The 17,039-nt window shown below is 39.2% G+C and overlaps 1 protein-coding gene across 1 annotated transcript in view; it reads left to right on the forward strand.

Annotated features, from left to right (window-relative positions):
* LOC114642720 (ZP domain-containing protein-like) overlaps positions 1-16,544 on the forward strand; it is a gene marked incomplete at its 3' end in the record, with an annotated part of 195,457 nt that extends 178,913 nt beyond the window's left edge. Inside the window, exons 3-4 of the mRNA XM_051923513.1 lie at positions 16,273-16,369; positions 16,467-16,544. Coding sequence (XP_051779473.1) covers positions 16,273-16,369; positions 16,467-16,544 — 175 coding nt within the window. The remainder of the gene's footprint in view (positions 1-16,272; positions 16,370-16,466) is intronic.
* Between the last annotated feature and the right edge of the window lie 495 nt (positions 16,545-17,039).

A 17,039-nucleotide genomic window follows, 5' to 3' on the forward strand; every position in this document is an offset into this window, starting at 1 on the left:
TTCAGTGGTTCAAGTGGAGTTGGCATGTTATGTTTGTTCAAATTTTCATCTTGGTACTCCTGGTTTCTTAATACATTCCCAAGGACTTGTGTTTTAGGTTGATTGGTGTGCAGGAATGGACCCTGCAAGAGAGACTGTTGGGTTGGCCTGTTTGCTTGCCTTGCACTTGATGCTCTTGGGTTAGAACCTGACAGCCATGAAGAATGTTATCTTATGTAGAAGCCAAGAAGATTATGACTGTTTTATATCACTGTAAAAGACACCCGCTCAGGAGAAAATAGTTCTGCCAAGAACAGACCATTCTGCCCAAGAAACTTCCCAATCCTATTCACCTAATACTCAAGTAACATCAAACTGAGTTTTGAAGAACCCTAAAGTCCTACTTTTTACAATCCGGTGTTTTGATATTTGCACTTTATGTACTTCTTTTGGTTTGTGATCTGCTTGGTTACAGGATTCCGGAATTCTGCAGCTACCAGTAAGGTTGGAGTACTGAGCATGATACTCAAGCAAAAAATTACATAGCTGGAGTGTCCTCGCTTTAAAGGTTTTGACTTTTAATGTTGTGACTACAACTTTAGCTTTTTAGGATTGCCTCTTACATTAGTGTTGTATTTTGCAGATAGATAGATAGATAGATAGATAGATAGATAGATAGATAGATAGATAGATAGATAGATAGATAGATAGATAGATAGATAGATAGATAGATAGATAGATGTTTGTCCCCAGAGGGGATACACACCAGAATGACTAAAAAGCAAGTAAATGCAAAAGAAAGAAAACTGTGTCTTCTGAGATCAGTCCAACCTGTCGCTGATGTGGACCCCAAGTACTTGTAGGAGTGGACCTCTTCTACATCAACTCCCTGAATAGTGACTGGACAAAGAGTTTTTTTGGGTGCGGTTAAAGTTAATAACTAATTCTTTGGTTTTGCTGATGTTAAGATACAGACAATTCTGTTTGCACCAAGAAACACATTTCTACACCCTACTTCTCTACTATATCTCATCCTCATTTATCAATACACCCCATAAGTGCAGAAACTCCTGGGAATTTCTGCAGGTGACATGACATGCTGTTATATTTGTGTTTAATGGTGAAAGGAGTGATGAGAAAAGCAGATGGGCCTGTTCATTGTGGTGCTCCAGTGTTGCTCACACAGTATTGTACAGTACTGCCTGACAGATAGTCCATCATCCAGGACACCACAGGCTCATCCACCTGCATATCTCAGAGTTGACCCCTTAAAAGGCAAGGCTGGAGAAATCAGAAAACACCATCCTCACAGTGCTGCCATCTTTGTCCAGGTAAGAATAAGGTTTGTGGAGCAGAGAGATAATTGAATTCTTCACTCCAGTGTTTGTCCAATAGGCAAACTGCAGTGTGTCCAGGTGATCTACCAAGAGATGACTCATATAGTCCAGCACCATCCTCTCAATGGTCTTCCAGATGTGAGAGTGCCACTGAACTTTAATCATTATGTAAAGGGGCACCTGCCTTCTTTAGAACAGGAACAATGGCGGATGTTTTCCACGGCAGGTGTCCCTTCACTTGGTCTTTAGTTATGGACAGCCCACCGTGATTCTCAGAGGTGGACTCTTCACTGGCCGTTCCATAGGATGTGGCAGGAGTTGTTGATATAGTAGGGCTGGTGTGGAAAGACTGGTCATTGGAAGAAGATGGCAGTGGGGATGAAAATTTAAAAAAAAATTGGTTTAGTGTGTTAGGTTTGTCCACATCCCCTTCAAACACCTGAGCCCTGGATTGCTTGAGTCCAGTAATAATTGCCAGTCCATTCCAGACATCCTTCATGTTATTCTGAGTGAGTTTTTGAGCCAGTATTTGTGTTAATATTATACATATTGGTCTTGGTTAGGGTTCATAGATAACTTAAGGGTGCCCACTTTTGCCATAATATAATATAAAAAAGGAAACAATGAGGTTCACTACTATTCTGCAATTCCTTAAAAACTTGCTTGTATTATAGTTGAATGATTCATATTTGAACTCCAGAGCAAAGCAGCTGAGTGTGACTATTTCTTGCAGACATCGAAGCTAATGTTGAGTGCACTGAGACGACGATGAGCCTGTTTGTGCTGAAGTCTTCGGTCCCGGGCCTTAATGAACATAACTCGCGCCTTAATGACCCCAACTGCACCGTGACATCTAATTCAAGCCATCTGATTGCCAGCTTGTCTTTGAACTCCTGTGGCACAGAAATTCAGGTAATGACCCAAGCATTGGCATGTTAGGAAAATTATTAGGGCAAAATGTGCTTGAACTGTGACTCAAATTGAGAACAATGTTTTGTGTAATTAAAAAGTCACCTTAAAACTCTACTGTTCTTCTTTTACATCAGTCTCTGTCCCCATTTTGGATTAATCTGATGGATGTCAGAATTCTCCTCCTTTGGTTCTTTCTCACTTGCCAAAGAAAATATCACTTCTGACTCCAAGGTCAAGCTAATTTCCTTGGTGACGTTTGACTTGTTCCTGCTCTTACTTTGGGTGCAGCTCTGGGGTCACTCTTTATCTAAATAAACACCAGACTAGAGGTAATCCTGGTTGTTTCTAGAGCCTCTACTGATATGAACCCTCCATAGTTGTTGAAGAGTCAATTCTCCAAGCTTTCTGTGAACCGTCATATTCTAGGTGATAATTGTCATCTTTGGTGTTTTTCGCTCATTTCCAGTCAGCACCAAATGGGTCAAACTCTTTCTAATATGTTAAATGCATCTTTAACATTTTCTGGGTTATCCACACTCCATCATTATTCAGATGTTCATAATGATCCCGAGTTGTTCGCCGTGTAGTGGGTGCGTCAGCGCACTATACCAGTGCATGCTCCTCAACTTGAGTTGACATCATTATTGTCTGATTGGACCCAGTTTTTGGCCAGTACTTATTATGATTTGCATATTGGTTAAAATATTTGTGCCATTTCAGAGATGTTTTCTGAAATAAAAAACACATAGGTAGGGTTTTGTTTTACTCAGGGATTCTCAAAATGAACTTCGTTTGCTTCCTGAAAGTATCTTTTCCATGATGCCATTTTTTTTGTGGGTGCCACCATTTTCTGGCATGGTTGTCGCTTTATTGCTAGAATTACGACCCGGTAGAGAGTGGCTGTGACATCACGGGGTCAGAGGGTTTAAAGGTCATGACAAAAACTTTCTATTCATATGAGATTGCAGATAAATAGCAGTGAGAAGTAACTAATAACATTTACTTTCATTACTGTACTTAAGTAGAGTTTATATGGAATTGTACTTTTTATTGTATTTCTTAAAGTAAATGGTTTCAATCTTTTAAAAAGTGTATTTATTTAGTAACCTTCCAATTTCATTGTATTTTTCATGGCATGTCATTACACAATACAATTGATGGGCTTTGTTCCAAATTTAGAATTCACAGTGGTCAATTAAAACAAAACTACATATAGAAATTTTAGTGTCATAGATCTGGATACGCAAAGTAGTTTAATAAATGTCATCATGGTCGTACAGTTTTCTTCTTTTCTCTGTCATAGTCAATGGATTCACCCCAGTATATCACAATGTAATGATTAAGTGTGCTGTAGAAGTTACCTCCGTAAAGCTAATCTCTAGTGACTACATGTTTTTGATGCACATGGAGATACCTACGAAATGGAAGTGGAAAGTTCTCAGCGCAGTAATAGTGGCAACGCTGTTTATTAAAAGACAGATATTACTATAAAGTCACAGGTCACATTTAGAAGAGCAGTTCAGTCACAAGAAAATAAGACAAAACAGCTTCATTATGTGGAGTAAACTGTATCCCAAAAACTGTGGAACAGGCTGCAGCTCAAGATCTCTTCCTCAAATTCACAAAATCCCATGAAAAGTAAGTTGTTTTTAAAGTAGCGGGGATGTTTATAAAACAGCATAAATGAAACAGAAAAAAAATCATAGTTAATTTTACTGAAAAACATAACAGTAAATTTTTGATAACCAGTTTGTTGTGAACAAAGCAGTGCCCAGTTGTTCTAAAGGACAAGCTAGGATAACATGGGCGTAATTTTTCAAAAGATTCTCCCCTTCAGTGTGTGATACTTATGTGTGGTGCATTTAGCATATATGTCATTTGTTAAATGTGAACTTATGTGTGATAAGTTTCTAATATTTACCATAAATTTTCTGTATAAGGGCCCTTGTAAAATTTTTTGGTTTCAAAAGACTCCACTGTAAGGCCGAGTCCATAGCACCTGCCTCTCATGGTCTATGTGCCACAAAAACTAAATGACAGGGTCGATTAAATTGTCTGAAAGAATTAAGGATTTATTTGTAACACTCGGACAGAACTTGAGGTACGCCTAACGTGTCTGAAATTTAATCCAAAGTAGAACAGCTTTTGTTGTTTTTTTCTGACCAGGCCACCCACAATCACCAGTTCACATCATACAATGTCACATTTCTATTAAAGTTCAGTTACACAGGTCTCCTTGACTATAGGCCATTTATCAGCCAAGAATGTCTTACTTTACGTCCTGTTCCCTACTTTTGGGTGGAGCTCTCACTCTCAGCCCTTAATAAACCTCAGAGGTAATGGCAAATCTCTGGCTACACCAGGTGCTCAAAGAAATCTACCTTATTACTTCAATCACTCTAGACATTAAGACAAAGCATAGAAAATGTAAAAGAATGAGTCTCAACACACTTGATAACAGAATAAGATTTAGCACACTCTGCCACCCCCTTGGCTGGTGGGTAATTACCTCCACTTGGCCCATTCGGCTCCCTCCTAGTCGAACGTGTGTGACAAAAGTTAAAAACAGCATGGAATTTTTTGACAGGATTAATAATACCAGTAGACCAAAGAATAATAGAAAATTGGACTGATAGAAAAATCTGGATATATATAGTCTTTAGAAAAAGCTTACAAAAAAGTAAAGATGAGACGGATGAATGTCGCAAGTGGCTTGTGATCTAGCACTCGTAGTTATTCATGAGATGCTTTTCTGATGATAAGATGGAAATGGACGCACGTTGCCGGTGCCCTCTTCTGATGTCGCTCTGTTCCCTTCTCCCTTCTTCTTCCTCCCTCCTATATCGTTCTTCAGATGAGGCATATTTATTATAAAATTCTACCAGGGGGTTTTGCAAGATGTGATTGTTAGATATTCTGATTGGCTTGCTGTCAATATGATGAATGAATTCATGCATTCATTTACCCAAAAAAATAAAACTTTTTTTGTTGTTCCTTAAAACCTACTGGCATGTCTTCCTTTCCAAGGCTGTAAACCAATTTATCTACTTGTTGTTCCAGATGTCCATCCTTTCTCAGGTTATAAAGCAATTGATAGCCTGAGGCATTTCCATGTCTTCGTCTTTTGCTTGAACAGCTGTTTTAAAAGTGAAGTACAACTGGGAATATGATATGCTTTGATGTGTCCTGAATTTAGTTCATCTGTTGTTGTCTTGAGTAAAATATAATGAAAATACAGAACAAAATTTACAGATTTTGTACCACACAACAGTGTGAAAAAGAAAACGTTTTCTTAGGTTGGAATCCAGCAGAGGTCCGCAAACCAAGAGGTGACACTGGATGTTTCTATCATATTTGTTCTATGTTTGGAAATTTATAATTTTTGACACTTAATAGAAACATTGACAGTTGCAGTTTGCATCAAAAGATTTATGTACATGAAACAACTTTTAAATATAAAAACTAAAAAAAAAAATAATACAACCTTCATTGTGTACTTCTAACATTAAAAATTTGTGGTCATAACTTTAAAGGAAATTCCAGCGGAGGGGAGTAGAACTTGCTTTGCGATTCTATCTTTTGGATAGAAATGTCAGTCAGTCATTTTCAAACCTGCTCAGTCCTGAGCAGGGTCACAGGTGGGTGCCAGAGCCTATCCCAGCTAGTATAGGGCACAAGGCAGGAAACAAACCTTGAACAGGGTGCCAGTCCATCACAGGGCAAAGACACACCAAATGCACATTAGGGCCAATTTAGGATCACCAATCCACCTAACCTGCACATCTTTGTACCGTGGGCAGAAACCACAGCAGCTGAGGAAACCTACAAAGACACTGGGAAAACATGCAAACTCCACATAGGGAGGACCTGGGATGTAAACCCTGATCTCCTTATTGTGAGGCAGCAGCACTACCACCACGCCACTGTGTCGCCCTTGAAATGTACACTAAGTATTTAATTACAGGTTGAAATCAGTAAGTCTGCTGTGTGCTTAGTTTAGATTTTCTTATAATTTTTTGGGGGATTTTATTGACATGTACAGGCTAAATTTGTTGAATTCTAAGTGCCATATGAAGTACAGTACACCATTTGCTATTTACAAAATTTCAGTATGTATTGATATATTTATAGTGTGAAAATAGCAGACAGAAAACCACAGAAAAAAAGCTGGGTCCCCTTTTAAATGTAGATGAACAAATGAGCAAAAAAAGCACATGGACAGGGTGATCCTTTAACCATCTCAGTGATTCTGTTTATTAATTTATTTTTTTCTGAACTGCTGCTATTTTATCTTTCACTTGACTCTTATAAGCTGCTTTGAGTAATTTCAGCTGGAGAATTTTTTTGTGTCTTCCTTTCAGGCTGCAAAGCAAGAAGATGTGAATATTTTGAAGGGGGTGTATGTACCCACTGTATTTCTACAAGACCCTTAGAGTTCGTGCAGCCCCAAACTTTGTGTTTCTTGCAATACTTGAAAACAAGCAGGTTTTAATAAATGTTGTTGTAATATGAATGGGCAGACAGCTCTAAGACAAAAACAAAACCAGTTCAATCTTACCACTCCACAGCAGTAGTCCTATTGTCCAGTTAGGCTGACTAAAAGAAAGTAAGGCATCAAGATGGCCATCTCACTGTTTATAATCCAAGAAATCAAAAAATTTACTTTACTTGATTCTGAAACTTCACTGCTTTCTCTCATTCAGTGTTGATACCCCCATCTTTCAAAAAGAACTACAACAAAAATAAGTATACAAGCACAAGGGGATCAATCTGCACAGGGGTCTAAAGACAAGGCTGTAAGGTTATAGCATTGCTAATAATAATGATGACAGATGTGCAGTCAGGATCAAACCGTATTTCTTAATTACTACAGTGTGATAGAATGATAACATCATCTACAGTATATCAAACAAACTAAAGACAATTTGTAAAATCAACATCATTACTTTAGGACGTGAAGAAAAGAATTAAGTTACAGATATACATAATTAAAATGTAAATGTCAGATGAGAATAGGTCTGTTTGCAGGGGAAAAAACATATTGCTCCAGAAAGAGTATTTTACAAGAGGTAAATGTGCATCAAAAATCAACACATACCATAGCCAGAGGTGGCAAGTATGACAAAGGACTGTCCGTCTAGCATCAAGAGTACAAGGGCAGGCGTAGAAAATGAGGGCAAATCAATGTTTTTAGCAAGCTTTTGATTTTTTTTAAAACATGTTTTCTCGTACTTTAAGTTTATACAGTACATGTAATCCTTGTACAGCATGGTGATGACTGACATCCCATATCAGTGCACTCGCAATAAGCAGCAGCAGCTGCAAGCTGGTCAACTACTGCAACAATAAAACATGTCTGACATCATTGGTGTGAATACCCAAAACAGGAAACTAATCTAAATCAAATAATAATAAAAGGATATTATAAATGGGGCGGCATGGTGGCGCAGTGGTAGCGCTGCTGCCTCACAGTTAGGAGACCTGGGTTCACTTCCCGGGTCCTCCCTGCGTGGATTTTGCATGTTCTCCCCATGTAGACATGTAGGTTAGGTGAATTGGCGATCCTAAATTGTCCCTAGTGTGTGCTTGGTGTGTGGGTGCGTGTGTGTGTGCCATGCGGTAGACTGGTACCCTGCCCGGGGTTTGTTTCCTGCCTTGCACCCTGTGTTGGCTGAGATTGGCTCCAGCAGACCTCCGTGACCCTGTAGTTTTGATATAGAGGGTTGGATAATGGAAGGATGGATGGATATTATACATGTTGTGGTCTATGAGATAGATTTGACAGAGTCCTGAAGAAACAAGGCCGCCCCATTTTATGCACAAAATAAAAAAAAACAATGAGGACAAAAGTAACACGTGCAATCACCTTGCTCGATGCTCTGGTCCAAAAAGCGACGTCACCTTTCAGCGATATCCGCTTTATATACTGTCTGGGTAATAAGGGGTGTGGCTTCTCTGTCTCATTTGCCCTCACTGGGCATCGTCTTGGCACTGTGATAGAAAGAAAAGGAGACAAAATTGTTAGCAGGGCGCATCGCATATCTCAGATACATCAGGAAGGTGATCTTCTGACACGCATGTGTGATGATGTCCAAAATCTGACACAGTGGGGGAAAAGATTTTAAAAGTCAAATGCGTTTTCCACACTGACAGAAAACTAAAGTCACTGGCACAACGTCTGAAAATATTTACCTTGGTTAAAGTCAATATTCAACACTCCACCATTGGAAAATCAATGTGGAAAACAAGGAAGAATCCATTGGTCTGAGAAGAATTTTAATGGTCATCTGCAGTTTCACAAAACAGTTATCAAGATTTAACAAATATATATTTTTTGGGTCTGGGACTCCAAAGTGGATTATTTTGACCTCCATGTGTCATAATAGGTCTTCTTATTGTACTATAAGACCCTCATCATTTCCTACTTGCATTTGTGTAGAGTTAGAGGTGCATGGACACAGGGTTACGGCAGCCATTTTATTTACGTTTGACTCGCATGTTCCGTGATTGTCTTGAACTTTATACTGCTGAAGAAAAGACATTTTACCTATTAGGACAAAACTCTCTACCAATTAGCTTGGTTTTAGATGTTGGATTTTACCTCTGACCCACTTGGTGTGTACAAATGTGTTTTGCACTTAGTGTTAGAACCCAACTACATGTGAGAATTTTCTTTTTAAATCAACTAGAAACAATCTCTGTTTCTTGGTATCTGATATGCATATCAGTCATTTACTTTTCTATTCAAAGGGGTAAATGTTATCAACAAGTGGGACACCAGTTCATTCCTAACAGGTAAAGAAGGCTGCTATTGGGGATCAAATCCAGGTCTATAACATTCTCGAAGGCCATCAGAATTTTAACTTATAGTCCCAATTCATTTTCAGACTCTTCTCGACCAGTTTGATTTATTTTATCTCTCTGTTTGTGTTAGTTTCTGCAACAGCATTCCAGCTGGGTCATGTGTTTGTGATTGAAGCAACTAAGATGCCACTTACCATCTGGTATAAATATGGCAACAATTGGTATCTTTGGATAAAATTCCTATTACAATGCTTTGCGTTTATCTTCACTTTTCATTTTTGTTTGAGGGCCTTATTATTATAGATGGAAGCACAGGTAAGTCTTTGCCTTCTAGGCATTGCTTTCTGGAGCACCTCTGCCAGTGTCGAAAGGCAGAGTGCAGGGTTATCTGCCAAGAGCCACCTTTCCCTGATGTTTCACCCCTTTAAACATCTCAGGATGGTGGGACAGTGATATTGATGTCTTCCTACTACTCCCTACAGCCAGCCTTAGTTTCCTTGCTCTTTCAATTGTGTGTCACTTCTTCTGAGCCAAAACCAGAAACTCCTTTTTTTTGCCTCTTCTTCCAGTTGTTTGACCACTTTATTTTACATTTAATCGGTAATTCCAACAACGTTCAGAAATCGTTGGTGGAATATTGCAATGAAACCTCTGCTGTTGACTTCTACAGAGTAGAACACATATCTTCTACTCTCCATGCACACTTCTGCCAACTCCTTCAACTTCTCCTACTTCCTTTCAAAACCTGCCTCCATTCCTTCTTCCCACAAGACAGGGAGCTTGGCCATGATCAATGTCCTCACAGAGATAAACCATAGGACAATGTCTGCTCAGAGGGAAGATGTAGTAATTTGGAGTAGAACAATCCACTACCGATAAGGTTCCACTTAGACAACTTGACTTTCACATTTCCTTTGGTTTGGACATTGATGCTCTTACGACTATTCTTTAACTTTGCCACTTTGGTTTTCATCTCCTGATTGAGGTACTTACTCATAGTAATCTTTTAAACTTCCTTCTTCTCCCATCAAAAGAACTAAGCTTGAGCAATGTTTCATGGCAACAAACACTAAAATGGGGGGCTCTGTGACAAAACGTGGGAAAAGGAGAGAACAGGGCAGTAATCATACTGTCTGTGGACATAAATAAACTTAAATGACATGATTTTTTTTTAAACTTGACCCTGCTCTTAGTCTTTCCTTTGCCTGATTGAAGGTCCTTTCCATTTCTGCCTGTTGTGTTTCTGTTTTTTGTTCATATGACAGTCACATTATGGAGGGCAACCAATCATTGTGAAAGTAAATGACCTTTTGAAACATGATAGTTATGTCTGTGCTTTGTATGTTTTATCTGGTTTGACTTTTTTTAACATCTCCAGTATAATAGTTAATACTTTTACTCGTAATTTCTTTTTCAGGATAATGGCACTGCCATAATTTTCCAGAATGAAATTTCAACTTTTGATTATCCTAATCAAATTATAAGCAGCGCAAACCAGGTGGAGATTCCCTTCAGTTGTGCTTATCCAAATACGGGTCAAGTGTCTGCTTCATTTAGCCCTCACAAGGCTGACTACAAATTCTATGAAGCTGGCTTTGGGACCTTCACCTTTTTGTTTGAGTTTTATGACAGCAGCGACTTCACAAGCATCATCGACCCCAGCGAGTACCCAGTTAAGGTGGAACTCGGGCAGATGTTGTACATGGGCATCAGTGTGAATTCATCGCTGGAGAACATCAAGTTGTTTGTCGACACATGCCGGAGTACGCCTCATGATGACCCCAATGACTCCATCTATTATGACATCATTTCAAATGGGTAAATCACATTTACATGTTTAAAAGTGTTTAATGGTACAGATTAGGCCCTTATCTTTAGGTGAGTTTCTTGGTTGCCCTTTAAATTGTCAGAGATTTCAATTCTCAGATATTTTTGAGCTTGATTCTAAATCCTAATAATGCTTGAAATTTAACTACATAGAAGTTATGACAACATATATACAGTATTCATTGTTCAATGTCTAATCATCCAAAAATGATTCCACATTCATTGTTCACATATACTAAGGTGTGATACTGTTCAGATGTATTTGGGGGTCATATCTTCTGCACTGCACCATTAGTCAGTCATTATCTATTCATGTTATCGTGGGCTGCATCAGGAGTGGGCAGGATGAGGAGTATAGTGACCTAATCAAGGACTTTGTTAAATGGTGCGACTCAAACTACCTACACCTGAACACCAGCAAAACCAAGGAGCTGGAGGTGGATTTTAGGAGACCCAGGCCCCCCACGGACCCTGTGATCATCAGAAGTGACTGTGTGCAAAGGGTGCAGACCTATAAATACCTGGGAGTGCAGCTGGATGATAAATTGGACTGGACTGCCAATACTGATGCTCTGTGCAAGAGAAGACAGAGCCGACTATACTTCCTTAGAAGGCTGGCTTCCTTCAACATCTGCAGTACGATGCTGCAGATATTCTATCAGACGGTTTTGGCGAGTGCCCTCTTCTACGCAGTGGTGTGCTGGGGAGGCAGCATAAAGAAGAAGGATGCCTCACACCTGGACAAACTGGTGAGGAAGACAGGCTCTATTGTAGGCCTGGAGCTGGACAGCTTTACATCTGTGGTAGAGCAATGGGCACTGAGCAGGCTCCTGTCAATCATGGAGAATCCACTGCATCCACTGAACAGTGTCATCTCCAGACAGAGGAGCAGCTTCAGTGACAGACTCCTTTCAATGTCCTGCTCCACTGACAGAATGAGGAGATCATTCCTCCCCCACACTATGCAACTCTTCAGTTCCACCCGGGGTGGGGGTAAACGTTAACATTACAAAGTTATTGTCTGTTTTGCCCGCATTTTTTATCACTCTTTAATTTAATATTGTTTCCTTATCAGTATGCTGCTGCTGGAGTATGTGAATTTCCCCTTGGGATTAATAAAGTATCTATCTATCTATCTATCTATCTATCTATCTATCTATCTATCTATCTATCTATCTATCTATCTATCTATCTATCTATCTATCTATCTATCTATCTATCTATCTATCTATCTATCTATCTTCACTTGGTTAAGAGCAATTTTAGCTCATCTTCTTCCTCACCCTCAGAACTTGGTTAACTGGTTGACATTGATGTAGTATATATTGCAGACTGTTTGTCCGAGTTCTAACTGCAACATTACAGTGGAATTTGGACCTTTGCCTGGATGAGTATAAAATGCAGATTTCTTTTCCGTAGCCATTTCTTGTAGATCTGTTTTGTTGTTTAGGATTGTTAACTAGCAAGTTGGTCAGATTTTGTCCCAGTTCATGATCCAAACAGATAACCTTCCAATTCCTATATAATCACCTGATGCAATCATAGATCTGTTAGTAATCGAACCCAATTAAGCCCATACCAACTCAAACCCACCGTTGTCTTTCTTCTGTTAGAAAGCAGCGTTTAGCTTTGACTCAAAACAACATTTCTCACTTGGACTCGATTATCCAGAAATATTGTTTGTCGAAATCTGGTTGTTCATGTTTGTGCATATTAGTAAGTTTAATGTAGAAGTGCATTAGTCTTTTTGAAGTTCACTCGTTTACACTTTAGACTTCACCAATGCTGATACTGTGGGGCACCAGAGAGCCTCAACCTCCAGACCTTCGTGACTCAGAGAAGCAGACACCGTCTGTCCTTCCGATGAGGCTTCCCTTCTGGGAAAAGGTACAAACAACCACCCTGGACGGGAAACCAGTCCATCTCTGTCCTTCCGATAAGGCCTCACTTCGTGTAAGGAACCACCTTCCATCCTGATCAGGATCCCAGTCCATCCACTATGGCAGTCAGCATATGAACACTTTCATCTGTCGCAACTTTTAGGTCCCTCTTTCCTGGTAAATTTCCAGTTCGCTGCCAATTATATTTTCACGGAATTATCAGTCCTGAGTGAAGTGAATGTTGTCTCAGAACCTTCGACATTTGACTGGCTTGGTGAATAAAAAGTCAATGCCTTCTAGATCTTTCTTCCTTAAAAGTGAGTAGAACTGAACAGTTTCAAATCATTGGATTTGGCTAGTTTCTTATTAGCTCAGTCAAAGTAAGTGTATAAATTAAATTAGATATTAATGTAACTTTTCATTGAGTATGTTTTTATTGATCATCATTTTGATGTTATGGCATATTGAACCTGTTGGATACCTTAAATAATGACTTTATTTCTGAAAAGCTATCATGGTAACTGCCACAGAGGTTTTATTTATTATTACTGATATTCACACAACATAATATTGAAATATAAACAGAAAAAAAATCATAAAATGTGAGTTAAATACACTTAAATATTTTGATAGTTGTAAAGTCAGTTCTGGAATCCTGACTGGAAGGATAGCGCAGATGGATGGTCATCTTGGCCATGATTGTTCCTATTCCCTTTCCAAGTTAAGGACAAGACATAATGAATGGACTGCCTGCCAAGAACATTATGATAGGTGGCAGGGCTCCTCTGGTCTGGCGCCGGTTTGGACAACTGCAGGCCTGCTTGGGACTTTCTGTTTGGAAAGCAGCCCTGTTGGGTTCCTCTGGGGATGCCAAAGGACATGGAGAAGACTCCATTAACCTATGGTGGTACCACCTGACCCGGACGTGCTTCCTGGGTGCACCAGAAGCACTCACAGGTATGACCTAAAGGCGTCCTCCATGCCTCACTCAGGTGAGTTGGAGTTAGGAGGAGGTGGGCAAGGATTTTCTGGGAGGAGTGGTGGAAAGAAAGAAAGAAAGAAAGAAAGAAAGAAAGAAAGAAAGAAAGAAAGAAAGAAAGAAAGAAAAAGAATTGTGATTGTAATTGTGCTGACATTGGAAAGAGAAGCATGTGTATGGCATATTCATTTTAAAAAATGGTAATTTGAACCTGGGACTGAGTCTATGCAGTTGTGTCTGGGATTTAGGGCTCTGTTACGCCTCCTACAGGCCCCTACAAGTAAAATGAATATAATTACACAATACGATAAGAAAGCAATATGAACCAACTTCCAGAGCAACGTAAACAGTCATATGATATGCTAAAATAATGAGTCCTCTGTCTTGATTTAAATACTGAAACTGGTAGACATTCTGTTATGTTGGTCGATAGATCGTGTCTGTGTGCCTTACAGCTAAAGGCTACACCAGTTTTATTTTTTACATTTCACTGCATAGAGTAACTAACAACCATGTAGACCTCACTGAGTCTTAAAATGAGATCATTCTGACCTCTGGTGAAAATATCCCATCAGAGATTTAACTTTCTTGTATTCTATAAAATATAAACCAACAGGTAGAATCTACTAGTTAAAAAGCATCGCTCCTGATTCTGTTGCATGTAAATCCATCGTTAGTAGCATTGAAGTAACCCCCAAGGAAGACAGGAATAGTTCAAACAGTCAGTCTTTATTCAGTCACCGGTGAATATTCAGGATTCATGCATTGCAAGGCAGAAGAGCGAAGTTCCTACTTTTCAATCAGCTTTTTTATATTTTTTTCCTCTACCTTCCCCTTACTTATAAAAAAGCATAATATCATTTACCTAAGCATTTCATTTTATTACGCAAATCAGTCGTTTCTGTTTTGTGTATGTGTCAGAATGGGCCGTAAAGATGGAAAGGTCTAGAGGAAGAGGAAGTTGTCCTCGGTCAGCTTACTGCACCCTGTCTTATGACAGACGCCTGTATGAATAACTAACCTGCCGTTAGAGCAAAACAGCTTTGTCAACTTTTAACCCTTAGTAGCTTGCAAGCAGTTAATTTTTCTTTCACAGTAGCAGTCATTGAAGCTAATTGTTTTCTTCTCCTCCTTCCAACCCTGCCTCAATTTGTTGATTTTGAGGTCACTCATTGATGCACAGCTATTTGAAATTCCTGCCATTAGGGCTGCAGTGAGGTTGATGTCTGAATGTTTGACTTGACTATTTTAAAACCTTGAAAGTTTTCTTTTTCTGCCATTCATTTGTAGAGATACTGGTCTACTAAGGACCACTGTCCTGTGTCATCATCCAGTTTTCTTCTAACATTAGCTCTTGGACTGATATTCTAACATTTTTTGTGTAGAATATTCTGGAATAAAAAGGAGTTCACCTAGAGCTTGCAGTCTCTGTACCTAGCATACCCCAGTACAAAATACAAGAACCGTATGAAGATCATCAAAGAGGCCTGTAGCACATCACATAGGTGACCTGAAACATCATAATCTGGTTGTTAAACCAAAGCAAGACTTCTGTCATAAAGTGTTATACATGCAGTCTTTACCTCAAAAAATAAGAAGTGACTTTATTCATGAGAGATATGGGCATAGTGTCAATAGTTTGCTTTGAGAGGCAGCCAGACAGTCGAAATGAAAATGACTATTAATACAGAACTCATACACGTTATACTCATGTTCTGCCAGTTCAGCCTTATGTTTCAAGTAAAACAATGCTATTCATGCATTCTGGAATGGAAATGCTGTAGTTCTGTGGTGTAGAAGGACACTGGGTCCTGTTTAAGGTCTACCTGTGTATTTATATGGTTCTCCAGTTTTCCCTCTCAGAACCTAAAGATGCGTGCATTGTGTTAATATTATCCACTATCAGGGCCAAGTGCGTGAGTAAGTGTGTCCTGCAATAGACTGCTGTCCCATCCATTTCCATCAAAGTGAACTGATAAGATATGTGTTCTGTATAACTTCATTCAAATGAAGTCTAAGAATAAATGAAAATAAAATGGAACTAAGAGAGGTTTCCCCATATCGTCCATGTGATTCAAGATTGTTATGTTATATATAAACGTTGACACTTCGAAGTGTGTGTGTTTGTCTGACCGGCCAGAAAGTGCGAGGGAACAGCATGAACCTCAAAGAAATCGACTGTGTCGCCAAAGTGAAACTGTCGAGAAAAGAGAAACTCGCTAATACACAAGTGAGACAAGCACATTGGAAAAAAACAAAACCTCAGAGGACAGAGAAACTCGCTTAGCCACTGATAGACAAGTGAGACGAGCACGTCGGCAAAATGAAACCACCAAGGAAAGAGAGCCTCACTTAGCTGCTAATGCACAACCAATGCGATTGATTGATTGAAGTGCCAGAATCTGTGGTTTCTAGGAGCCCAGGCTTTTTAATGCATGGGCTTACATAGCTAATCTAATGTAAATGTGAAACCACTGACACATTTCTCACTTGGTGCTAGAAAGTTCTGTCTAATTGAACAATTAATTTATACATTGAATTGTGTCTCTTCTAGGTGTGTTATAGATGATAGTGTAATGATCTTTCCCACCAATCAGACTCAATTTAACTTTGGAGTGGAAGCCTACAGTTTTATTGGAGGTTACCCCCAGGTAAGCAATGAGCACACATTCACTCATACTTCCAAATATAATAATTTTATCTGCTTGTTGATTCTATCAAATGTTTATATTGTTGTTCTGCTTTTAGGTGTTCATCACCTGTAGTGTCATTCTGTGTGACGCTGACAGTCCAGACACCCGATGCTCTCAGGACTGCATTGACAGCACAAATGGGACACTCAGGAAGAGGAGGTCGACGTCTTTAGAGAGCCAGAAACACTTCATTTCCCAAGGACCCCTCTACCTTGCTGGGAAGACTCAAAACAATAACAGTAAGGCTGAATCTGTTTTTTTGGGTCTAAGTTAGTGAAGAATGCTTTCAGTGAATCTCTTTTTACTTTGTCACAGACTGAGTTACTTTTGTCATTTTGGCAACCATTAAGAAGAACAGTTCTTAATAGATAGATAGATAGATAGATAGATAGATAGATAGATAGATAGATAGATAGATAGATAGATAGATAGATAGATAGATAGATAGATACTTTATTAATCCCAAGGGGAAATTCACAATAATAATTTCATTCAATAATAATAATGGAAGCTATTATTGTATATGTGTCACCCAGCCACAGGGGTTGCACAAACCATTGTTTTTCTTATTGCCAGTCCCAAGCTGGATAAATGGGGAGGGTTATGTGAGGAAGGGCAATCCGTTGTA

The sequence above is a fragment of the Erpetoichthys calabaricus genome, chromosome 2 (genome assembly GCF_900747795.2).
Source record: "Erpetoichthys calabaricus chromosome 2, fErpCal1.3, whole genome shotgun sequence".
NCBI lineage: Eukaryota > Metazoa > Chordata > Cladistia > Polypteriformes > Polypteridae > Erpetoichthys > Erpetoichthys calabaricus.